This window comes from Protopterus annectens, chromosome 4.part0 (genome assembly GCF_019279795.1).
Source record: "Protopterus annectens isolate FY-2018-M chromosome 4.part0, PAN1.0, whole genome shotgun sequence".
Classification (NCBI taxonomy): Eukaryota; Metazoa; Chordata; order Ceratodontiformes; family Protopteridae; genus Protopterus; species Protopterus annectens.
Genome location: NC_056733.1, coordinates 1,393,074,789 through 1,393,100,732, shown reverse-complemented (window position 1 = coordinate 1,393,100,732; position 25,944 = coordinate 1,393,074,789). Strand labels below are relative to the sequence as shown.

Below are 25,944 nucleotides of genomic sequence, written 5' to 3'. Positions count from 1 at the left end.
ATTTGTTCTGCAGCTACTTGGTCCTCATTTCATACATTTATTTCTCATTACAAATTGGATTTGACTTCCAGAAGGAGAGCATCCTTTGGCTCCACGGTGCTCCGGAATATCCTTCCATGACGGCCTCCCAGGAGTTAGTAGCTGGGGACTCTGTCCCACAGGTTGAAGACCAAATGAAGTAAACTACTTCAGATAAAGAAGTTATGTACTCACCATAACATTCCATCTGAGTAGTACTTCATTTGTCTTCAATCGTCCCTCCCTCCTTCCTCTGGACCTTGGCATATGATCAGCCTACGGGCTGCAGAATAGGTCACAAGTAATTTTTCAGGTTGGATTATCAGTATAAGACTCCGCAAACTCAATCTGGGGTTGGAAGACAGTAGAGGTGATGGGTAAGGGGAGGAGTGTGGAGCTCGGAGCAGGTGCTAGTAGTAGTTGCCGGCTCGGATCCGTAACACACAGGTTGAAGACAAATGAAGTACAACTACTCAGATGGAACGTTATGGTGAGTAATAACTTCTTTTTTTTTATACCTCCTCCAGCTCTTCTTTACTTTTAACACCCTCTACCTCACTTTTTCCACTAAGCTTATCCTCTTCCATCCCCATTCTATCTATGATTTTGCTCTGTCTCCCCATTGCCATAAATGCATTTTCTAATGAATTCTTTCATGAAATTTAAGTCATTCTTTCAAGATTTTATACTACACCACTCATTTCAACTTTCTTGTTATTTTCCTTTCTTACCGCACAGCTCAGTTTCTTTTCTCCTTCTTTTAATGTACTACTCTCATTATTCTTTACTGAAAATCCTTCCTCTAGCAATCTAATGCTCCTTTCCTGTTTCTCTGCCATCAGTTGCTCTTTTTTTCTATACTCATCAATTGCTAATTAATAACAATAGCTAGTATTACCAGTACAACTTACTGTAATATTGTATATTTTATCATTGTATTGAACTATTTAATTTCTTACTTTTATAAGTGCTGCATAAATGTGAATTTCAGCTCAATTATATAAATGTGTAAATGTTTTGTACTGATGGAGCTTTTCTTCCCGGGCTCTGCTGAAAATGGGTTCCTGATCCAGTCGGACTTTCTCGGTCACCAAATGTCAATCAGTCAATAAATAATAAAGTTAACAGTTTTTTTCTTAAATTATGTATATTATGCACAGAATCAGCTGTATGACAACAAATGGTTTAATCAGTATAAAATATAAATGCCCATAAACTTTTTTTTTTGTTTTATTTAGGAATCCATTGACTATTTTAACTTCAGTGAAAAGATGGCTGAGATTAAGAAGACATTGCAGCCTGATGATTATGTTATTGTGAACGACTGGTGTTGTAGTATGTTATTTATTGATGTTTATCTGGCAAGTCTTGATTGCCAGGATAAAACCCTGAAGAGGTATGCATTTTTTTCTTGCATGACTAATTTATTTTGTGATTCTTAGAGACTCAAATGTACAAGCAAGTGATGTGCTCCAGCCACCAATGCTTTAGAAAGAACATTTTCAAAGTATTGGTTTTAAGTAACAAAATAGAAGAACAATCATTAAAGGTTGTACATTTTCATGTATTGACAAGTGCTCTAGAACACAGAACACATTACCAACACAATGGTTTCTTTTCTCTGTTATAATTATAAAGTTTATAATTGCATCTGATAATTGATCTTATGTATAACTACAAAGCAGAATTCTTACAGGGGCATTTCCTTTCTCTGAGACAGCACAACCCCACACTGGAATAAATTTGTTAGTGTGAAGCATACCTGTTCCCACAGTGAGCAGTGCAGAGGACTTGCCCCTTTCAAAAAATATATATATTTTTTAGTTTCCTTTTTATTGTGCACTTGATGTAGAATTTTTCATTGCTGTTATGTAGAGTAAAACCAAGGTGAAACTTGATTGAATTAAACTTAATTTGTGGTGTTGGTAAACCTTGGTGTAACCTACCCACAAACATGATATGGTGCTATTATACCATAGCTTAAATGCATTTTATAGAATGGATTTTTTTAATTCTGTTTTGGTGTTCTGGTATACTACATATATCAAAGTGACATGTGCAATTGGTGTCTAGTGTAGATGAGTAATACATTTTAATAAATGATATTGTTGCTAGTCAGGGTTTCTAACTGCAACCTGAAATATTATGAAAAATGAATGTGGTGCTATTAGAACCTTAGATGATAAGAGCATATGGATAGGAACTTGTAATGATGTGTCAACATCTGACACCTAAGGATAGGGCTAACCTTAGACCAAATTAACTATTTGACCCACTAGGGCCATGCTTCCCCAGACGTTCCTGCACTTGGATATGGCAGGGTCATTATGCCTTATCAAGCCCACAAGACTTACCTGAGAGACACTACAGCAAAGCACTAGGAATTTTTCCTCCTTGTAGTCTTGCTTCCACAGTAGGCAGAAGTCCTTTTAATGTTGCAGATAACATTTTCTGTCATGCAGTGCAATAGTAGCTAGTCTAGTACTGTTTATAATGCAGTTCTGTACCTCTTGTATGACTCAAAGTGATAGTTAGTCATGCTGCCACAGCAGGTATTTGCTTTTACTGACTGCTTAACAGGATTTTCAGTCCAAAACTGCAGTCAGATTAGCAATGGGGATTTGTCTATCATTCTAGTAAGTGTCTTGGAAGATAATAAGACTGAGCTTAATTTGATGACCCGTAGTTGTTATGTGTTTTCTTTAGCTTCTCCTGCTGATGTGGAGTGTATGATTGGCTACTAATGAATGAATGTCATTATAACAAGTAACTGTGGAATAGTTGATCTAAGCAATATGAAAGCAAATACTAGTAACCAAAAAAAGGAATGAACAGATATTGAGTTGTGAGGTAACTTCTGATCATGAACACGTGACACAATATTACCAATTCAATGATACAGCAGAGAAACAGTTGCTTCATTTGCTAACAGAAGCAGAATTATTCCAGAGAAGTGAAACACAATGTATGTTTGTTGAGAGGAGTGGGAGAGAAGTAAATAAAAAAAATAATTTTATTTATTTATTTTACATTTGTTTACTGGGAAAGTCTGACTGAATACAGGTCCTTTTTCAGCAGAGGCCCAGGAAGAAAAGCTCCTCGTTTACTTAACAAATCTTAGAACAGTACATCATAAAAATCATCGAGCCATACATACTAAAAATCTTAATACAAACAATTAATACAAGGAATAAGCCAGAAGTACAACAAATAGCAGGTAGTACAGATAATGTGTGAGAGGATTGTGCTATACAGTGAGAGTGAAGACTATAATTACATGAAGACGTGGTAGTATATATGTAATCAGTATGTCTTAAGTAGCATGGATAACAAAAATTGTGGGTTTAAATGAAAGAAAATAGTAAAAGATATAATGCTGGATAGAGAGAAGCGGTTGGATATAATAAAGTAGCTAGTTCTGGTTTCGAGACTTAGGGAGGCTATACAAAAGTTGGATATCATGTAGGGTTGCAGGGACAGAGCCAAGAATTAGAAAGTTGCGTTTTAAGGAGCTTTTTAAATTGAGGGATGGAGCAGTTGGTAGTAAGAGAGGTTGGGAGTTTATTCCATAATTTGGAAATGTAGTTTGAGAATAGTGATTCAATGGCTCTGTTGTTTGCTTTGGAGACCTGCAGGAGGGATTTGTTAGAAGAGTGGAGTTGTCTAGAGGAGTTATATGGTTGTAAGAGGTTATGAAGAGCAAGAGTTTTATCTGGGTGATGGGGGATTTTGTGAGCAAAGGTAAGTTGATTACAGTGCATTAATTGCAGAAGTTCCAGCCAGTTTAGTTGTCTAAGTGATATGCAGTGATGGGATCTATATGAAGCACCTGTTGCAAATCTGCCTATCTTATTGTAGCAGGATTCCAGTTTGGCAAGGTCTGTTTTACGGAGGTTGGTTAGTACTGGAGAGGCATACAAGAGAGTAGAAAGGAGGTGAGTTCGGGCAGTAGTAGATTTGGTATTCTTGGTAAGGAAACTATTATTCCTATACAGGAGACAGAGTTTCTTGGAGTTTTAGGGTGGAGAGGATGTTGATTAGTTTAGGGTGGTTAACCATATCGAAGGCCTTGGACAGGTCTAGGAAAATTGCAGATACGTATAATCCATTATTTTGATGATGATTAACTGTGTTGGTAAAGGACAGCAGGGCTGTGTTAGTGCTGTGAGAGTGGCAGAAGCTGTATTGTGTATCTGTTAGCAGTTTTTCTCTTTGAAGGTATTCTGTGAGTTGGGTGTGGATGACTCTTTCCAAAGTTTTAGACAGGGGGGATAGGATAGCAATGGGGCAGTAGTTAGTTAACTCAGTGGAGTTCCCTCCTTTGTGTCAGGGTATGATGTGGGAAATTTTCCAGATAGTGGGGACCAGGCTCTCAGTAATAGATCTATTTTTGAGAATGGTTACAGTGTAGACAATTTCTTCTGCTGCAATTTAAAGGAATTCTGCAGGGAGGTTGTTGGCTGCTAGGGTGGCCGGTTTGAGTTTTTTTGAGTAGTTTTTTGATTGTGTAAATAGAGATTGGGTGAAATGAGAATGGGTTAGTAGAGGTTTAGGCATTTTGGTTTGTGGCAGGAGTAGGTCATTATAGTAGGGCTGAGAGTTTGTGAGGGCTTGGATTTGAGTCAGTGAAGTAGGTATTAAACTGGGTTGCTACATTTTCTGTGTTATTGTATGTTAATGGATTGGGTGTAGCTGATTTACCAGGATGTAGTATAGTATTGACTGCAGCCCAGAACTTTAGTGGATTGTTTTGGTGTTTTGTTTGAATATTATGATAGTAATTGGTTTTATCACTTTTCACTAGCTTTTTGGTTTTGTTATGCAATTCTAGGTAAGTTTGCTTTGCTACATGGGATTTATTTTTGTGAAATTGAACAAAGGCCTTATCACGTGTCCTGAGAAGAGATCTACATTCTTTACTAAGCCAGAGAGCGTAGTTAGATTTAATTCTAATGGTTCTTGGTGGAACATGTTGGTTGAGGATGTTTAAGAAGGTGGAGTTGAAGGAATTAACTGCTTTATCAAGAGGTAGCTGTCTGAGAGATTCCCAGTTGCAGCGTTTGAGGGAGGAAATAAAGTTATTTGAGTTGAAATTCCTTTTGTCTCTAATTTGTTGGAAGGTGGTCTGGTGGGTTTGATGAGTTTTTGTGTGAATAAGAAAGGTTGGTTGATGATCTCTTAAGTTGTCAGGGGGACATCCTGAGTGGGATATTAGGGATGGGTTGTTTACTAAGGTCCAGTCCAATATGGATTGTCAACCAGATGTTTTGTGTGTTCTAGTGGGGAGATGTGATTAGTTTTGTAAACCCGTGTAGGTTAATATGTGAAGTTGGATTAGAGGAGGAGCATGATACCCAGTCAATGTTGAAATCACATGCAAGGATTGTCTCTTGGGGAAGGGAGTTAGATGCCCAGTGTAGTATACATTCTACATTCTAGTGTTGGAGTATTATTTCCTGATGGAATGTATCGGCCAATGATATTTGTACTTTTATTGGGGTTGATGTTGAGTCTAGCAAGTATTATTTCTGCATTTTCAAAATCAAGGTGTTTTAAGTCTAATAGATCAAGTGATAGGTGATTTTTGAATATGATTGCTACACCTCCTCCTTTCCTAGTTAGCCTGTCTTTACGTAGTATGCTGTAGCCTGGTGCTGTGATTTCATTATTGTTAATGTTCGGCTTTAGCCAGGTTTCTAATAGTATAATAATGTGTGGGGAGTAGAGGGAGAGGGTGGCATGTAGGTTATAGAATTTGTTAATGATACTCCTGGAGTTAATATTAAGGAGGAGAAGGGATGATCTGTCTTCTTTGAAATAGATCGGGACTAAAAGAGTTTGAGCTATGTTCATAGGTTCATAGGTGTGTGCTAGGCTAATGGCCCTGGGGCCTTTACAAGCCTAGCCCATAAGATTACCCCGGGCATCGTAAAACCTGACCTAGTTCCCAATGTCTCTGTCGAATAAAGCTACTAGAGTGATCCCTGGGGTAAATTTTTTATTTCCCATCCACTCGTCAAGATTTCTCTTGAAGAGGGTGTTGTTTTGGAGGGTGGGGCCTGGATTGGAGTGTATATCTCCAGAACAGCTTAGAAGGACAGCTAGATGTAATAAAAGTTTGAAGATTTTAATGTGGAGTCTAGTAGATGGTAGGGAGGAGGTGCTTTAGAGAGTATAGATAGTGGCTTGAATCTATGGCAGACCATGTAGGTGGTATTGTAGAGAGTGGGGGCTATGACAAAGTATGATGAGTAATTGGGGCTAGGATTAGATGAGGTTTGCCAAGGTGGGGGGGGGTAAAAGGTAGTGGTGAGGTATTAATGGATGTGAGGGAGTAAAGGGATATTAGTAATGTAGTGGAGATATGAAGAGCTAAAGATGTTAGTAATGTGTTTTTTGTGAGTGTGGGGGGCGTAATATATGAGCTGTGTGTGGGTTTGGTGTTGTGGGTGTGGAATGGAGAGAATGTGATAGATGTGTGGGTTGGGTGAGTGATGATGAAATATGGGTGGATGCTCTGGAAGTGTTGGTAGGAGGTATGGGATAAATATGATAATTATGATTGGTTGTTGGTTGATGTGAGTCGGGTTGTGACTAGGTATAAATCTACAAGTAGTGGGGGCAGGTGGGAAATGGGGGCTTCTATGGGTAGGAGAGCGGAGTGAGCACGTATGGTGAATGGAGCGGGCAGAGCCGGGAAGTGAAAAATGAGCGTCCAAAGAAACCAGTCAGTAACTTCAGGTAAAGAGCAATACTATGCATCAAGGTTGGTGAAATGCTTGTAATTTAGCATTAGCCCACAATTCTGGAAAAAAAACAGAGCTATGTGCTAATTTGTGGGAAAGACCACAGTCTTGTAGGAGAAGGGTGGAAGTGTTAGTCTGGTTAAAGTAGACAGTGTACGTAAAGGAGAAAGGGTGTATACTGCCACTTAGTGGCTGGGTAGTATAAAAGAGAATGCAGACCTAAGGTGCAGATAAAGGAGGTGGTAGAAAATGGGGAGGGGGTTTGGAAGTAAATGATTTCACTTGGCTAAAGGAAGGAAAACAATAACAGAAAAACCAGATGTGAAGTTGTTCAGTCTCGCCATTCATTCTTTACTGATGGGTTTGGAGCCGATTCCTCGGCTCCGATACAGCCAATTACAAAGCTTGAGGTCTTCAAATAGCTCGAGGCCAAGTCCTTATCCCATGATGCACATGAAATTACCTCAGATCTAGTTTGCTGCTGCAACAGATCGGAGGTTCTTATTTAGCTCGGGCCAGGTAAGCTGTTTTTTTCATTACTATCTTATTCAAAATTTTTGCTGTTTAGTATAGTTAGATAGTATTATTGATAAAGCTCTTATAGCTTTTCAGTGTGTTTTCTCTTCCCATTTACTCTTCTTAATACATTTCTAGTTGGCCTCTTTTAGGCCTAGTTTAGTAGTAGTTTCTCTACTTGGTGTGGTCTGTCTAGCCTTCTTTTTTGTAAATAAGGCTTAGTACAGTAAACCTTAAATAATTAGATAAGGTTATTGTTTATTTTTCAGCTTGCAGTGTGTTACTCAGTGACCTTTGTCACATTTTCTTAGTTAGTTATAGCTTAGATAGTTATAGTCGTTTGCTGTGCGGTCTGTCTAGCCTTCTGTATTTTTAGATAAGGCTTAGTTCTTATTACTGTTAACGTTACAGTAATCCTTGGTTTATTTAGATAAGGTTGTTGTTTCTTAGCAGCTGTCTCCTTTTGCATAGTCTGCTTGTGTGATATCACATGTATACTTGTTATAGTGTGTGTGTGTGTGTGTGTGTGTGTGTGTGTGTGTGTGTGTGTGTGTGTGTGTGTGTGTGTGTGTGTGATTTAGCCTACTTTCATTTAAGGCGTGTGTGCAGATTACTATTGTGTGATTTAGCCTGCAATTATTCCAGGCTTCTGTGAATAATTACTGTTGAATTTTTTTGTGGTAACAGTCATTTTTTCTGACATTAATATGGCTGACCAAGATAAGCACGCTAAGTCTGGCTTCAAAAAGTGCCCAAAGTGTGGCCAAAGGATGTCTGTTACAGACAGCCACGTTAATTGTGTTTATTGTCTAGGGACTCTGCATTTGCAAGACAGTTGTTCCATTTGTCATTCCTTCTCCTCAAGGGTCCTGCCGGAAAGGAAGAGGAAACTTATTGATAGAGGGTTGCTTAAGCCTTCGTTCCAGGAAGCTTTGAGTGACCAGGATGGATCCAGCAAGTCCTCAAAGTCTTCCAAGACCTCGGACTCCAAGAAATCAAAAAAGTCTTTGACTCCACTGCCATCGGAGCTGACAGTCTTTACTTTTCGAAGCCGATCCGCAGTCTTGGAACCAGTGTCCGAAGCACCGAAGAGTCCAGTTCTTCAGTTGGTACCACCTTCGGTATGCTCCTCTTGTTCATCTATCAGCCTGTCGGATCTGGATGTGTATCGTGTGGTACAGAAGCTGTTATTGGCACCGGCATTAGCAAAAATGTTATCGGCTTCGACCCAAATGGCTTCGGAGCCGAAGACCATTGCATCGACTCTAACTATTCCTCCTCCGAGCCATGCTGGTCCTTCAGAGCCGGAGGAAGCAGACCTGATGTTAGTGGAACCCTTGGAGCCGATGCCTGCTCCATTGTCTTTGGCTCCGTGTGCTCTGATGTCCTTGGTGCCGATTGAGGACTCTAGGAGCCGACACTCCCTGGTTGGGTCCAGGGAGGACAGTTGGACCGACTTGTCGGTTCTGACTTTGCCTCTCGGGGCTTCGGCTCGGATGAGCTCGGCTTCTACCTCGGGCTCAGAGCCCACTGACCCGGTGCCGGGGGTGTCAACAGTTTCTTCGGATCCATTGGCTCCCTTGCATTGGAGCAGATGTGCTTTTGATGCCATGAGGAGAGTCATGTCTCCTAGGACATCCTCAACCTCAGGTCTGCCTTCCTCCTCCACTAAAGTGCCTGTGTCTGCTTCTGCCTCGCACATCCTGACCAAGCGTAAAGGCCCAGAGCCTCAGGAAGCCCCATTGGGTGGCCCTTGCTCTTCCGAGACCTCACCAGAAGCTCCCACTGATGAGGTTCCCAGGAAGCGATTGTGCAAGAGGAAACACCTAGACTCCCCACAGGAGTCTCTAACATTGGATACTGACTTAGATGACTCAGAAGTGTCTCCATGGTCCCCCTCTGAGGATATCTCCTTTGCTGAGATACTTGAGATCCTTAGGCAGAGGGGTAACTGGCAGTCCAAAAGCCCTACTGAGGATGAGTCAGTTCTGCTGCAGGGTTTCGGGTCTCAGCCCTCCACCTCTTGGGTGTCTCCGCCCTTCGATGAACTGATGCATTTGGTCTCTCAAAGGGCATGGGAGTCTCCGGATACTATGAAGCCTGTTCCTAGGAGGCCTAATAAATTAATTTCTGCCCCCCTCGACAAAACATTCTTAACAAAAGGTGTTCCAGTTGATGCCATGGTGGTGGCGGCAGCCACCAAAAAGGAAATGTCTGAGACTTCTTCGTCTATCCATCCTCTTAACAGAGACTCCAGGATTATGGATAGATATGGGAAGCACATGTTTAGTTCAGCAACCTTGGTTTATTTAGATACGGTTGTTGTTTCTTAGCAGCTGTCTCCTTTTGCATAGTCTGTTTGTGTGATATCACATGTATACTTGTTATAGTGTGTGTGTGTGTGTGTGTGTGTGTGTGTGTGTGTGTGTGTGTGTGTGTGTGTGTGTGTGTGTGTGTGTGTGTGTGATTTAGCCTACTTTCATTTAAGGCGTGTGTGCAGATTACTATTGTGTGATTTAGCCTGCAATTATTCCAGGCTTCTGTGAATAATTACTGTTGAATTTTTTGTGGTAACAGTCATTTTTTCTGACATTAATATGGCTGACCAAGATAAGCACGCTAAGTCTGGCTTCAAAAAGTGCCCAAAGTGTGGCCAAAGGATGTCTGTTACAGACAGCCACGTTAATTGTGTTTATTGTCTAGGGACTCTGCATTTGCAAGACAGTTGTTCCATTTGTCATTCCTTCTCCTCAAGGGTCCTGCCGGAAAGGAAGAGGAAACTTATTGATAGAGGGTTGCTTAAGCCTTCGTTCCAGGAAGCTTTGAGTGACCAGGATGGATCCAGCAAGTCCTCAAAGTCTTCCAAGACCTCGGACTCCAAGAAATCAAAAAAGTCTTTGACTCCACTGTCATCGAAGCTGACAGTCTTTACTTTTCGAAGCCAATCCGCAGTCTTGGAACCAGTGTCCGAAGCACCGAAGAGTCCAGTTCTTCAGTTGGTACCACCTTCGGTATGCTCCTCTTGTTCATCTATCAGCCTGTCGGATCTGGATGTGTATCGTGTGGTACAGAAGCTGTTATTGGCACCGGCATTAGCAAAAATGTTATTGGCTTCGACCCAAATGGCTTCGGAGCCGAAGACCATTGCATCGACTCTAACTATTCCTCCTCCGAGCCATGCTGGTCCTTCAGAGCCGGAGGAAGCAGACCTGATGTTAGTGGAACCCTTGGAGCCGATGCCTGCTCCATTGTCTTTGGCTCCATGTGCTCTGATGTCCTTGGTGCCAATTGAGGACTCTAGGAGCCGACACTCCCTGGTTGGGTCCAGGGAGGACAGTTGGACCGACTTGTCGGTTCTGACTTTGCCTCTCGGGGCTTCGGCTCGGATGAGCTCGGCTTCTACCTCGGGCTCAGAGCCCACTGACCCGGTGCCGGGGGTGTCAACAGTTTCTTCGGATCCATTGGCTCCCTTGCATTGGAGCAGATGTGCTTTTGATGCCATGAGGAGAGTCATGTCTCCTAGGACATCCTCAACCTCAGGTCTGCCTTCCTCCTCCACTAAAGTGCCTGTGTCTGCTTCTGCCTCGCACATCCTGACCAAGCCTAAAGACCCAGAGCCTCAGGAAGCCCCATTGGGTGGCCCTTGCTCTTCCGAGACCTCACCAGAAGCTCCCACTGATGAGGTTCCCAGGAAGCGATTGTGCAAGAGGAAACACCTAGACTCCCCACAGGAGTCTCTAACATTGGATACTGACTTAGATGACTCAGAAGTGTCTCCATGAGAGACTCCAGGATTATGGATAGATATGGGAAGCACATGTTTAGTTCAGCAACCTTTGCTGTCCATTCACTGAACTATTTAACCCATTTTACTAGGTTGCAAAGAGATCTCCTTAAGGAGTTAGGAGATTCTCTTCAAGGTACAGTAGCTGCAGGAGCTTCTGACAATGTTGCCACCCAGCATGCTACCCTGAAGTCTACTGTTAATTCGTCCATGCGCCTCATCTCTTATGCAGCTGATGGAATGAGTAGGGCAGCGGGTACAGAAGTTGCTCTTAGGAGACATTCCTGGATGCGCTTGTGTTCCTTCATGGAGCCTTTCAAGTCTTCCTTCATGAACTCTCCCTTTGATGGCTCGTCCCTAAAGTGAAGGAAACCTTAACCAGGTGTGAACAGGACAGAAAGACTCTGTCTGCCGTTGGGGTCTGTTTTTTCACCCCTACCCAACCCTACCCTAAAGGTCAAAGGGGAGGAAAAATGTGGTTCCGAAAAGCCCAAGGAGCATTTCAGGACACACGTGGTGAACCCCCCCCCGGGGCAGAGGAGGGGTCAATAATGGAAGATGCCGCCCTCGTGACAGAGGGGGTCCGCAACACAAAGGTGACAGAGATCACTTCTCTGGGAAGCCCTACCAGCGCTCCTGAAAGGAGGCCTGACTGTCCTGCTCTGGAGGCAGTCGGGGGTCGCTTATCTTTGTATCCAGATGCCTGGCTCAAAATAACAAAAGACAACTGGGTACAAAGTATAATTTCCAGAGGATACTTCATTCCATTTGCCACACCCCCTCCAATCATAAGAAAAATCCCGGACATTCCACCTAGTTGAGTTGCAGGGCAACAATAGAGGTCCAAAGGTTGCTAAGAAAAAGAGTCATCCAACCAGTCCCAGCAGACCAGACAGGATCCGGACCTTACTCAAGAATTTTTTGGGTTCCAAAGAAGACGGGGGACTGGAGACCCATATTGGACCTCAGCAGACTGAACCAGTATGTAAAGAAAGAGAAGTTTTGGATGGTCACGCTTCAGTGTATACTTCCCCTCTTAGGGAAAGACAATTGTAAGTGGTCGATAGATCTCATGGATGCATACAACCACATAAAAATGGCCAGAGCATCCAGTGATCACCTGCGCTTTCGGCTGGGAGCCAATCATTACAAGTTTTGAGCCCTGCCCTTTGGTCTCACTACAGCCCCCAGAGTGTCCACCAAATGCATGGCAGTGGTCACGGCTCACCTGTGGCGTCTAGGATTCCAGGTGTTTCCGTACCTAGACGATTGGCTCCTTACCGCCACCACCAGGCATCAACTCATTCAGGCCAGGGAGTCCACTCTGTCACTCTGCAATTGTCGGGGCATTACAATCAACTCAGAAAAATCTACCTTGTTGCCATTGCAGCATATATTTTTTATCGGGGCAGAGTTGGTACCACCACCACCACCACACTAAGGCTTCCAATGGAAAGAGTCTTTCTTCTTCGTCAACATGTCCGCATTCTGATATCAAAAGACAAAGCACCAGCATCAGAAGTTCTGAAATTATTAGGCATGATGGCAGCAGCAATTCTAGCCATACCACTAGCTCATATGCACATGCGGATTCTACAATGGCTGTTGTTCACTCAATGGTCTTACCAAGAGCTCCCCATGACTCACACTATAATGATCACAAATTCTTGCAAAAAAGACCTTCAGCGGTGGTTGACCTCACTTCATGTCATGATAGGACACCTATTTGTGCTACCCCCTCCAGTGGCCATAGTGACCATGGATGCTTGCCTGATAGGGTGGGGGGGCATTTTCAGGGAAAGACTCCCCAAGGCACATGGACCGATCAAGAGATACGTCTGCATATCAATGTCCTGGAGATGAGAGCAGTACTTTCGGCGATGCAGTGCTTTCAGGACTTTCTTCCTCTGGGTACGATTGTGATTCAGACAGGCAACATGTCGTTGGTCTGGTGCAACCAATACTCCAAAGGAAGAAAAAAGACACAGTCTTGTTCGGTAGTAGCTGAAGACTGTGTAAATCACATATGCGTGTTACTTAAACAAATTCAATGAATCACAACTTGCGCTGACCTAGGTTTCGCTCAGTCTCACTGACTTCTCTTCTCAGACACAAAAAAAAAAAAAAAACTGCTGCTTTGAATATACCCGAACAAAGACTGTGTGCCTTTTTCTTCCTTTGGAGTATATGTCGTTGGTCTGGTATTTGAACAAACAAGGAGGAACTAGGTCTTACCCTCTTTGTCGCGAGGCTCTCAGAGTTTGGCAGTGGGCTGTTTCCACCCAGCACTTTCTGTTGGCAATGCACATCCCGGGAAGATCCAACGTGATAGCAGACAAACTGAGCAGGGCAGTCTTATTGCCCCATGAATGGTCCCTCAAGAAAGAAATAGCGGACAGGATATTCCATAGGTGTGGCCAGCCTTGCTGCAACCTTTTTGCCAGTCACATGAACATGAAATGCAGAAGCTACTTTGCCCTTATTCCCCCTTCAGGAGAAGCCCCAAGGGACGCACTCGTACACGATTGGCCTCCGGGTCTTCTCTATGCATTTCCATCAATCCCATTGATACCCAAGGTTCTACAGAAAGCAAAAACCCTGGGAAGGACCGTCATTCTAATAGCCCCTCATTGGCCTCATCAGATTTGGTTCCCCTTCCTTCGACTTCATCTTTTGGAGGATCCTTGGATTCTGGACCCAGTTCCAGACCTTTTGACTCACCCGTCAGGGGATCTTCATCCTTCTCTGCAGTCCCTGAAGCTCACAGCTTGGCTGCTCCAATTCCCATCATAGCCAGGTTCCATAGCCTTTCCAATAAAACAAAACAGATCCTTTTGTCTATTCATAAATCTTCTACTAGAAAGCTATATCTTAGCAAATGGAAAAAAAAATTCTATATGGGCTTCTAATAATAATATTGATCCTTACCAAGCCCCTATGGCCTCCATCTTAGAGTTCTTGACTATGATTTTTAACAAAGGAGCTGCAGCAGCAACAGTTCAGGCTCATTTGGCTGCTATTTCTAATTTTCATCCTGGATTTGAAGGATTGAACATCATGTCTCACAAGTTATCCAAAGCCTTTCTCAAAGGGACTTTTCATATTAGACCAAAATCTCCCTATTCTCCATGGAATCTAAACTTTATGCCTTCCCACATAATTCTTCCCCCTTTTGAACCAACTTCATCTTGTGATCTCACATTTTTGTCTTGGAAGACCATCTTTCTGGTAGCTATTACGTCTGCCCGCAGAGTGTCAGAGCTTCAGGCTTTATCCATCAAGCCTTCCTATTTGATTTTCCATGCTGACAGAGTCTCACATAGAACAAATCCCCCCCACTCTTGCCCAAGGTTTGCACTGAAACCAATCTCAACCAAGTTATTAATTTGCCAGTCTTTTCACCCAACCATTGTAACAATTTAGAGTATATGCTGCACAAACTTGATGTTCACAGACAGCTCAGATTTTATTTGGATAGAACAAAAGATTTCAGAAAAACAGACCAGCTTTTTGTTTCATTTTCAGACTCCAAGAAGGGGAGACCAGTGGCTAAAACAACTCTGCCTAAATGGTTATCTGATTGTATCACCTTTGCCTATTCAGCTGCCAATATGCCTTTGCAATGCAAAATTAAAACTCACTCAACCAGAGCAGTTTCTACATCATCTGCCTTTTCTTCCAGACTTTCCTTTGATAACATTTGTGCAGCAGCCACCTGGTCAAAACCTCATACCTTTATCACTCATTACAAAGTTGACAGGGCCGCCTTTGGATCCACGGTCCTGAGAAATATACTCCCGTGAGCCACCTGAGATTGATGGTGCTTGGGACACTAACCATCAGTAAAGAATGAACGGTGAGATTGCACAACTTCACATAAAGAAGTTATGTACTGACCATAACATTCCATGTGAGTTGTTCATCTCGCCTTCATTCTTATGCCCCTCCCTCCTTCCCCCTCCTGGGCTGATAGATGACCGAGATGCTGGATCCACCCTGGTTTTTCAATCCTTCTATTCCTTTCCCTTGGGGGTGAAAGAATGACATATGGTATTGTTATACATAGCAAACAAGATCTGAGGTAATTCTAGATGCATCATGGGATAGGGATTTGGCCTCGAGCTATTTGAAGACCTCAAGCTTTGCAATTGGCCGTATCGGAGCAGAGGAATCAGCTCCGAACCCATCAGTAAAGAATGAAGACGACATGAACAACACACATGGAATGTTATGGTAAGTACATAACTTCTTTTTCAGGGATACCTTATTTTCAGAATCGCATACAAAACTGGGGGAAGGACAAGTAAAAACTTAATTGTATGAAATGGTTGACCTAGATTGGTAAAGAGTTTTGGGGAGGGTGTTATTACAGAAAGCTGAACCAATTGTGTGGATTTTGTATGTTCTTAAAACCTCCGTGTAGGTTTCTTAAGCCATTCTAATTTCTTGCCACCTGTCAAAACATGCTACATAGTCGCTACTGTAAATTATCTTTTTCATAATATGTGTTGTTGCAATTATGGCCAGGGCCATGACTGGAAATGATCTGCAAACATATGTCCATTTACTTTCTTTAGCAAATAACTAAATTCTTAAAAATAAACTTTCTGAACTAGTGTTGAGAGGGTAGTGTGTGAGCAATGTCATTTTAATGAGAGGCCTGAGATGATGCTAGTGATGATGAAGATTACTGTTGTTGCTGTTGAGCATTCTGACGAAGTTCATCAGTTTCATTTGAATTTGTGGAAAGGTACTGACGGTAGAGAGTTATGACAATTAATTAGACAAGTGACAATTCAGAGATGGTGCAGGAAATGGGAAGCCAATCAAGGAAGAAAAGGGTAATGTGAGTAAATAATGTATAATAGAGTCCAGAAAATGTTCACTTTTTTGGCCCCTGAGCTCATTCCCACTGAATCTTTTGTCCTTCACTTCCTGGTGTCAAAGAATATCATGCTTTGGAGATGAGATTTGGGGACTTTGATACGTCAGAAGATTTAAGTGGTTTCATGTTGCAAATGAGGGTAGTATGTTCTGTTTGGTCTTGTCTGCAGCACCTCCCAAAGACAGTGGCGTTTGCAGACTACTACATTTACTGATATAGGTTGATAGTCTTCTGTTTTTACATGTTTTGGCAAAATATAAACTATTAAAGTTATTGTTTGTTTTTAATATTCAGTAATAGCATATAATGTTCTTCAGAAGGCTCACTGCTGCAGTAGCGTAAGCTATATCTGTTAAGGATATAACAGCTGGTCAACTTCCAAAGCTTTCAGGGCACCTTTCTTGTGCCCAAACCATTAGTCAGCTTGACCTGAGCTGACCAGAGATCAGGTTTGGGCACCAAGCCCTTCAGAGCTTTTATGCCAACAGAGAGAGAGAGAGAGAGAGAGAGGGAGGGAGGCTAAACCCCTGAGTGGACAATGCTAGGAATACAACAATAAAAAACACATGCACTAAAAAACATACAAAGAAAAAGCGAAGGCGAGAAATACATTTATTTCATTGAATGAAGAAATATCAAAGCACTAAAGCTCGTCCACATAAGATTGAAACAAGGAACATCAAAAGCATTGCAACCACCATCTTTGCAGCTGGACAGTGCATCCCCCTTCTCCCACTAATTTTATACACCAACTCTGAAATCGCACCACAGTGGAGAAAGGGAAAAAACAGTCCCTCCTGTGCTACATTCTTTTCACAAGAAATTAACTGATCTGAAGTTCTGAAAGATTTTGTTCTGTCAAGATAGTATTTGAGTTGTGGGTGGACATCTAAGGTATGTAATATCCTTTCTTCCTCATTTTTAGGTTCTGGATAGAAAATGAGGAGATGGATAGCTTGTCTTTAGGTAAACCCAGTTATCACTTTAGATATAATTGAAGGGTTACTTCTTAAGGAAATCCTCTCTTTGTGAATAATGAGTTGAGGTTGACCCACCATGAGGGGTTGCAGCTCAGATACTGTTCTTACAAAGGTCAGAACAATTAGTAGGCATGTTTTCCGTGTTATGAACCTCAGGTTAGCCTAATGAGTGAAATATTAGCCCTTAATTGGTGCTGGTTCTTTTATTGGCACCAACTAGACCATCTACTGTTAAATTTATGTATACAACTCTACTTTCTTGGTGCCTAACTAGAAATAATATTAATTCCAGGAAGCTATTGGATGGAAGCATTTTGGGATGATAGGGGTGGGCAGCTGGGAGGCCCACCAAAATTGTCCAAATTTGTCTCTACAATTGCTAAGGGCCAGCCTAGGGTTCCTAGAAATACTTGTAGAAACTAAAGCACACATGAAAAAAGTGTCCAGCTTTCGTTCAGCTGAGAGTCATTTGTGGCACTAAGAAGTATTAAATCTGATATCTTTCAGAGTATCATATGTGAACAAGAACTTTCAGTTGTAAAATTGAAACAAGGCAGATCCTAAATCCATATATTTAAAGGGAGTTACTTAACATGTGCATGATTCTTGAATTAGGGTTTATGACACGATTCCACATTTTCAAGTTTGTGAACCTGTTTGTTCAAGTAAACCTCAATGAATATGAGCTAGCACATAAAAACATTGCTACCTCCTTCACCCTTAAAAAAAAGCCAGGAAGTTGTAAGGTAAAATGCACATTTTATTCAAAAAATGAAATTTGTAATGCAACATACAAAATGTGAACATATAATAGATGCAGTGCTGGCAAGCTATACTTTTACTGAAATTCTGTGAGAGGAAAATACATCTGTTTTAATGCACATTATAATTTTGACTTAGAATGAGGAGCCATAAAATATACAGACACTGTGCTGAAAAGAGATGGCCACCCAGCAAAATACATTCTTTATTATAAAATAGTTTTTTTAAATGTACACAAACATGATTATGAGAACTATTATCTTAAAAAAGCACTTCTGCAAAATTCCTACCACATTATGATGGTCTATATTCTGTCCTCACTAAATTCTGGAGCCATTTTTCTGAATGTATTGTCAGAAACATTTGCCATAACCATTGGTACAAAATACTTTGTAGATGTTTTTTGTATGAACTTACAAGATGATGATCTTTTTTTTTTTTTTTTTTTTTTATTATGTACTTTTTATTTTTATTACGTTCAGGGAAATATTCCAAAGATGTTTCCTCCATATACTGAGAAACATGGAAGAATGTATGTAGATGAGTTGATTAGACACTGTTGTTGCCATTTGTTTTCTTTGTTAGCTTACCATGTTTTTTTAAATACATCTGCTATCCTTTCTAGTGTGAATGATTAAGAAACTCACATATGGCTAATCGAAGGACTGATGTAATCTGATTTCTTACTTTAAATTGGCCATTATGTAACAGTTTGTGCTGTCTTGAAAAACAGAGAAGAAAGCTGAGAAACTAACTTTAATGTTAGTGTGTCCCAAATTACTTAGCTGCATTCCTGAACTTCATGAAAGTACTGCTGTTTAAGTCATGTCTATCGTAGGTATATATTTATGGGGAAACTTATTCTATACTGCTCATCAACTCTTCATCACTGTTCATCAACTCTTGGTGGTAAAGTGGTTAAGAAAAAGACAAATATGTGGCACCATTTTCTGCCTTTTGTCTCCAGTCTGAAGACTCCTTTCCAGGTGGATGAAGCATTTACTGCATAATTTTATGATAGCTACATTCCACATAAATTTTTGTGAGAACATGATTGCTGTTACTGTTGGGTTCATAGGTGATTACTAAGTTAATGACCCCGGGGGGGGGGTCTTTTTAAGCCTTGTCATGCTTCCCAGATGTACCTGTCAAGTTTTGATAGTCTAGGATTATTTTAAGGAGTATATGAAGGCTTGGGCACGAGTGGTCAAACATTTACAGACTAGCCCTGTGTAATAGAGACATAAGTGCAAAAATAGATACATTTCCAATTCCCCATATGCTGGTCCATGAATTGAATTGGGTTAAGGAAGAACTCTGCTTCATATGGATGGGAAGCCGTGCCAGTGAAATGGAAGATGTTAAGTTGTCTATCTCGCCTTCATTCTTGCTGGATGGGTTCTGAGCCGACCTCGGCTCCGACTCGGCCACTCTAAAAGCTCGAGAGTTGGTTCCACCGGCTCGAGGCTCCCCTTATATCCCACAATGCTAGGCGAGAGTTACCCCAGATCTCGTTTGCCGCTACAGCGATCGAGGTTGGTTTTTTCTACCGGCTTGTTGGTAAGTGTATTTCTGTAAAAATTAGAATACTTAAACCCCTATTTTGTTAAGTTTAACTACTTTTCCCTTAGTTTAGTGGATTTCTACCCTGTTTTCTGAAAATCCGTTTTTCCCACAAGAACTTTAAAGTTCTCTCTCGGGCCTTCTGGCCTTTCCCCATTCCCTAGTGGTGTGTGTGTGTTGCTCTTAATTAAAACTTTAGATGTTATGTGATCCTATCTCGCCTACATTCTGACTGATGGGTTCGGAGCCGATCCCTCGGCTCCGACTCGGCAATCTTATGCCAAAGAGCGAAGTCTCTTATTGGCTGAGCTTACTATATCCCAGGATGCACCACTACCAGTCCCCCAGATCTCGTTTGCCGCTAATCTGCGAAGACGTGGTCTCGAGCTGGCTGAGCTGAGTAGTAATTTTACTAACTTTTTTCTGTCAGAATTTTGCTGTTCTTGTCATAAAAAGCTGTTTTAACGGCTATTCTTCACTTTTGTGTGTGTTTGGAGTTTGTGAAAAGACTTGTTGTGTGATTGGGCGTTGAGTTTGATTTTAGGCCTCCTTCATCTTAGGGCCTTCCCGGTCAGTCAACCCCCCTTAAACCTTAGAGGGTTTCAAAGTACCCTTAGTAATTTGTTACGGTTTCTTTACCTAAACGGCAACTGTTAACCTATTATTAGGTAGTGTCAGTAAACAGAAAGTCAGTGGATAGTGTATTTTCTGTCAGGGATTACTGATTTTTTTGCCATAATGTCTCAGAATCCTAGGCCTTCGGGCTTTAAAAAATGCACCAAATGTAATTTCAAGATGTCTATCACAGACGATCACTCGCTCTGTGTGTATTGTTTGGGTGCAAAACATTTACAATAGTCATGCAGTGTATGTCACGCTTTTTCCTCAAGGGTCCTCCAGGAGAGGAAGAATAAACTTATTCTTAAAGGGTTAATTAAACCTTCCTTTGAAGAAGCTTTGGCATCCTCTCCTTCTCCAGCTAAAAAGAAAAGGGCGTCGGCTCCGACCGGTCCGTCGGATCCGACCGCCAAAAGACATAGGCAGGCTTCTCCTTCGGCTCCAAGGACTCGGCACCTATGGAATCTAGTGTGGGTATTCCTTCGGCGCCGATAGTCATCGGGTCGCCTCGGAGCCGGTCCCCTAGCCCTTTGGGGCCATTGGAGAGGCCATCTCGAACCCGTTCAGTATCCTCTCGGTCTTCGAGGATGTCGGATTCAGATATAGACAGGGTGCTCCAAAGACTGTTCCAGTCCCCAGTCTTTCAAAAATTTGTTTCGGCTCCGACCCAGTTGGCTTGAGCCGATAGCCCAGGCCCATCCCATTGCTATTCCTCCTCCGACCGCTTGGCTCCGTCGGAGCAGGTGCTGTTGGAGCCGGTGGAGATCTTAGGGTCGGCTCCGACCCTTACTCCAACCAGACGCCGGGTCCGAGTTTGGTACACGGACTTCTTCGGCTGGACCGGGGTGATGTTTCGGGACCTATGTTATCGGTTCCGAGCCTCCTCTCGGTGCTTGCTGCGGGACTTCCATCGGCTATCATGGCTCCGGGGACCGGACACTCCCAGGATTCTGGGGGTCCGGCCTTCAGAGCTATGAGGAGTGCCTTGGCCAAGTCTCCTTGACCATCTCTCCGGCTTTACCGGCACCTTCCCTGGGCGTGGAGACTGGGTCTTTGGCAGTTCCCCTGTCCGTGAGCAGCGGAGCCCCTGGGCCTGAGGTTACCCCATTGGGGTTCCCTCCTCCTGAGGGTTCTTGAATTGTCTTCAGAGGAACCCCCAAGGAAGAGATCGTGCAAGAGGAAGCACGTGGACTCCCCGAGTCTATTACATCGGACACTGATCTTGATGATGCAGAGGGGTCCCGGTCGTCCTCGGATGATGTCTCATTTGCAGACATCTTAGAGATCCTCAAACAACGAGGCGGCTGGATATCCAAACCCCTCTGCTGATGAGTCAGTGCTCCTCAAGGCCTTTGGGGCTCAGCCCTCCGCCTCCTGGGTGTCTCCGCCCTTGACGAGCTTCTGGATTTAGTTTGTCGAAGGGCATGGGAACATCCAGATACCGTGGAACCAGTCCCTTCTCGTCCTAATAAATTTTTGTCTGCCCCACCGAGAAGGAGTTCCTCACTAAAGGCGTGGCTGTAGATGCCATGGTGGTGGCATCTGCTACACAACAGGACGTGGCAGAGGCTTCAACGTCCGTCCATCCTCCTAATAAGGAGTCTAGGAGCATGGACAGGTGGAAGCGCACCCTGACTTCAGCGGCCTTTACTTTAAGGTCTCTGAATTATTTGGCACATTTTACCAGGCTTCAGAGGGATCTGGTCAAGGAGCTGTCAGATTCCCTCTCGGGTAACCTACCTGAGCAGCTAGCCCAGTCGGTTAGCTCTCAGTTGGCTATCCTTACGTCAATTTCTAACTCGTCCATGAGGCTCATTTCCTATGCGGCCGAAGGGGCGGTAGAGCGGCAGGCACAGGCGTGGCTCACGGAGACAAGCCTGGCTCCGCTTGTCAGTTCGGAGGCCTTCAAGTCTTCCTTCGCTGACGCTCCCTTTGATGGGTCCTCTTTGTTTGGACCTAAGGTTAAAGACACCCTTACCGCTGTGAGCAAGAGGGAAAAACTTTATCTGCCGTAGGTGCCGTTATTCCACTCCCTTTGGCCTTATCCCAAGGCTAAAGGAGGGGAAGATGTGGTTCCGTAAATCACGTAAGTTTTTCCCCAACAGCAGGAAGATTCCCCTTCCAGAGGCAGAGGGCGGGAAATTTTTCTGGGAGCGCCGTCCCAGAGGCGCAGAGGGCCCTGCAATTCTGGAGACCATGAGTCCTTTCGTGGCTCTTCAGCCTCCCACACATCATGAGGATTGCCTGGCTGTGCTGCTCGAGCCAGTCGGGTGTCGTTTGCCAAGCACCTAAAAGCCTGGGAGTCAATCACTCAGGACAGATGGGTGCCGGATCATTGCCGGAGGTTACACCATCCCATTCACATACTCACCCCACCGTCCAAAAATCCCGGACCCACCACCCAGTCAAAGGGAAATTGCAGCCGCAGAAGCTTTAAAGCTGCTAGAAAAGGAGTCATCCAACCGGTCCCCACAGACCAGATCGGATCTGGAAATTACTCCAGGTTCTTTTAGTGCCAAAAGACAGGGGACCTGAGACCAATATTGGATCTCAGCAGACTGAACCAATCCGTCACGAAATCCAAATTCGAATGGTCACGTTACAATCCATTCTCCCATTGTTGGAGAAGGATGTTTGGATGTGCTCCATAGACCTCAAGGACGCCTATTATCACATACCGATACATCAGGCGTCCAGGAGGTATCTGCGCTTCAGCCTGGGAGTCAGTCATTTCCAATTTTGTGCACTGCCCTTTGGTCTCACCACAGCCCCCAGGGTGTTCACCAAGTGTTTGGCAGTAGTGACTGCTCACCTGAGGAGTCTTGGATTCCAAGTGTTTCCCTATCTGGACGACTGGCTCCTGACTGCCACCACCAGGCATCTACTAATGGACAACCTCAAAGCCACCATCTCCCTGGGTGCTACCCTAGGGATTACATTCAATTGGTCAAAGTCTGTCTTGCTGCCCTCTCAGTGCATAAGGTTCATAGGAGCAGAGATAGACTCAAAATTGATGCGTTTTCTTCCTGCCGAAAGGATCCAAATTTTACAGGGCCAAGTTCAAGCTCTGATTTCAAGATCCAAAGCCCCAGCCAGGATGGTTCTACAAGTTTTAGGTTCAATGTCTGCCACGGTTCTTTTAGTTCCTCTGGCAAGATTGCACATGAGGATTCTTCAGTGGCTATTGTCAACTCAATGGTCCTTTCAGGACCTTCCCCTCAATCATCCCATCATGATCACAGAAACATGCAAACGGGACCTTCGCTGGTGGCTTCAGACATCCAATCTAAATCAAGGAAGTCCTTTTGTTATTCCCTCTCCAGTGGTCACCCTGACGACAGATGCCTCCCAGACAGGGTGGGGGGGGGCATTGTCTGGGCAGGTTAGTTCAGGGATCCTGGCTTCCAGACGAAACTCTTCTCCACATCAATGTATTGGAGATGAGGGCGTACTTCTATCCCTACAGGCCTTACACAGGTTTCTCCCTCAGGGCATAATCGCCATCCACACAGACAACATGTCGGTGGTCTGGTACCTAAACAAGCAAGGAGGGACCAGATCTTACCCCCTTTGCAGAGAGGCCATGAGGGTGTGGGAATGGGCGGTAGCTACCAGCCGTTCTTGGTAGCGACCCACATTCCGAAATCGAATATACTGGCAGACAGATTAAGCAGGACAATTCTCTCTCCTCACGAGTGGTCCTTAAACAAAACAGTAGCAGCTCAGGTTTTCAGGAGATGGGGGACGCCGTGCTGCGACCTATTTGCAACTCCACTAAACACCAAGTGCAAAAGGTTCTTCTCCTTGACTCCACATCAGGGAGTACCAGCTATGGATGCTCTAGCACAACCTTGGCCAACAGGGCTACTTTATGCCTTTCCTCCGATTCCACTTCTCTCCAAAGTCATTCAAAAAGCTTCTCAATTGGGGTCCGCAATGATACTGATTGCCCCATACTGGCCTCGTCAGGTATGGTTTCCTTACCTGAAGAAACATGCGGTGGACGATCCGTGGACTTTAGACCTGATTCCGGACCTGTTAATTCATCAGTCGGGACAACAGCATCAGTCCCTTCACTCCTTGAAGTTGACAGCTTGGCTCCTCCACTTCCGACTTTAGTCAGAAGTCACACATTAGACCGGAAGTTATTCACATTTTATCTTCGGCCCACAAACCCACCACTAAGAAATTGTACCTCAGTAAGTGGAAGAGGTTTGCTATCTGGGCTCAACTCAGGGGCTTAGACCCTATCACTCCTCCTATCCCAGAGGTTTTGAAATTCTTAACATCCCTGTTTAATCAAGGATCTTCTGTCTCTACTATTAAAGTCCAACTAGCGGCTATCTCTAAATTTCACGAGTCCATGGATCCTCCATTGATGAGCAGCAGACTATGCAAAACTTTCATTAAGGGTGCGGGTCTGTTAAGACCCCAGTTTTCATCCTGCGCCTCCGTGGGATCTTGCTTTGGTGCTTCGTGCATTAACATCTTCCCCTTTCGAACCGGCTGCTACATGTGAGTTAAAATATCTGTCTTGGAAAACGGCCTTCTTAGTTGCAGTTACTTCTGCAAGAAGAGTTTCAGAGCTTCAAGCCCTGTCTATCAGACCACCGTACTTGATTTTTCACAAGGATAGAGTATCACTTAGACCTAATCCATCCTTTGTCCCAAAAGTCTGTTCTAATTTCTGTCTCCAACAATCCCTAGAGCTACCAGTTTTCTTTCCAAAATTCTCCAATGAAGCTGAATACACTCTCCATAAATTGGATGTTCACAGGCAATTGCGCTTCTATTTAGACAGGACTCAACAAATTCGTAAGTCAGACCAATTGTTTGTGTCCTTCTCTGACAATAAATTGGGCAAAACCATTACAAAAGCTACTATCTCCAAATGGATTAGAGATTGCATAACTCAGGCTTATTCTTCTTCGAATAAGCAACTTACAACATCTATCAAAGCTCACTCTACCAGAGCTATGGCGACTTCTATAGCCTTTCATTCCAAGCTTGCTATCTCGGAGATTTGTGCTGCGGCTACTTGGTCCAATCCGCACACTTTCATTTCCCACTACAAATTGGATGTGGCATCTAAAGGGCGAGCATCATTTGGTTCCACGGTACTCAGGAGTGTTTTCCAGTGAGCCACCCAGGATTTAGGTGCTAGGGACGCTGTCCCATCAGTCAGAATGTAGGCGAGATAGGATCACATAACATCTTTTAGTTATGTACTCACCATAACTTCAGATGTTTGGGATCCATCTCGCCTACATTCCTAATACCCACCCTCCTTCCCCCTGCCTTGGAGATCAGAAGAGATTGAACGGTTTGAGTTCTACTGTTTTATCTTGTTTCATCTGACGATGTTATATAAGCAGGGCGTGCATGTGTGCATGTGTGCGGACAAACTAGATCTGGGGGACTGGTAGTGGTGCATCCTGGGATATAGTAAGCTCAGCCAATAAGAGTCCTCGCTCTTTGGCATAAGCGTGCCGAGTCGGAGCCGAGGGATCGGCTCCGAACCCATCAGTCAGAATGTAGGCGAGATGGATCCCAAACATCTGAAGTTATGGTGAGTACATAACTAAAAGTTAATTGTTTTATTTTGGAGTTTTAAAATAAGATTAGTGTAATCAGTGTGTCTGACTGGGTGTGTGTGATTACACTTTCTTGTCTAGGATGTCTAAAGAAACAAAGGTCTCAGGCTTCAAGAAGTGTGATGCGTGCTGTCAGAAAATGTCTCTGACAGACGGTCACACTTCTTGTGTCTACTGCCTGGGGCCTTTGCACCTGCAGGACTCCTGTGCTGTATGCCACGGCTTCAGCCCCTGGGTCCTGCAGGAAAGAAAGAACAAGTTGATCCTAAGGGGTCTACTTAAGCCTGAGGATTCCCTTTCTGTCTCTGGGAAGCCCTCTAAGGCTTCTAGGTCCTCGGCTCCAGCTACTGAGCCGAGATTTAAAGTTACAAAACCTATGTCTGCATCGGCTCCGGCTGGAGCCGATGAGTCTACAGCCTCTGTGGTTCCCTCGGCTCCGGCTGGAGCCGAGGTAGTAGAAATTCCCTTGTCGGCTCCG

The 25,944-nt window shown here is 43.6% G+C and overlaps 1 protein-coding gene across 1 annotated transcript in view; it reads left to right on the top strand.

Moving 5' to 3' along the window:
- Positions 1-25,944, top strand: part of CATSPER3 (cation channel sperm associated 3) — an 824,052-nt gene that overhangs the window by 586,288 nt on the left and 211,820 nt on the right. The window contains exon 6 of the mRNA XM_044069898.1: positions 1,257-1,414. Coding sequence (XP_043925833.1) covers positions 1,257-1,414 — 158 coding nt within the window. The remainder of the gene's footprint in view (positions 1-1,256; positions 1,415-25,944) is intronic.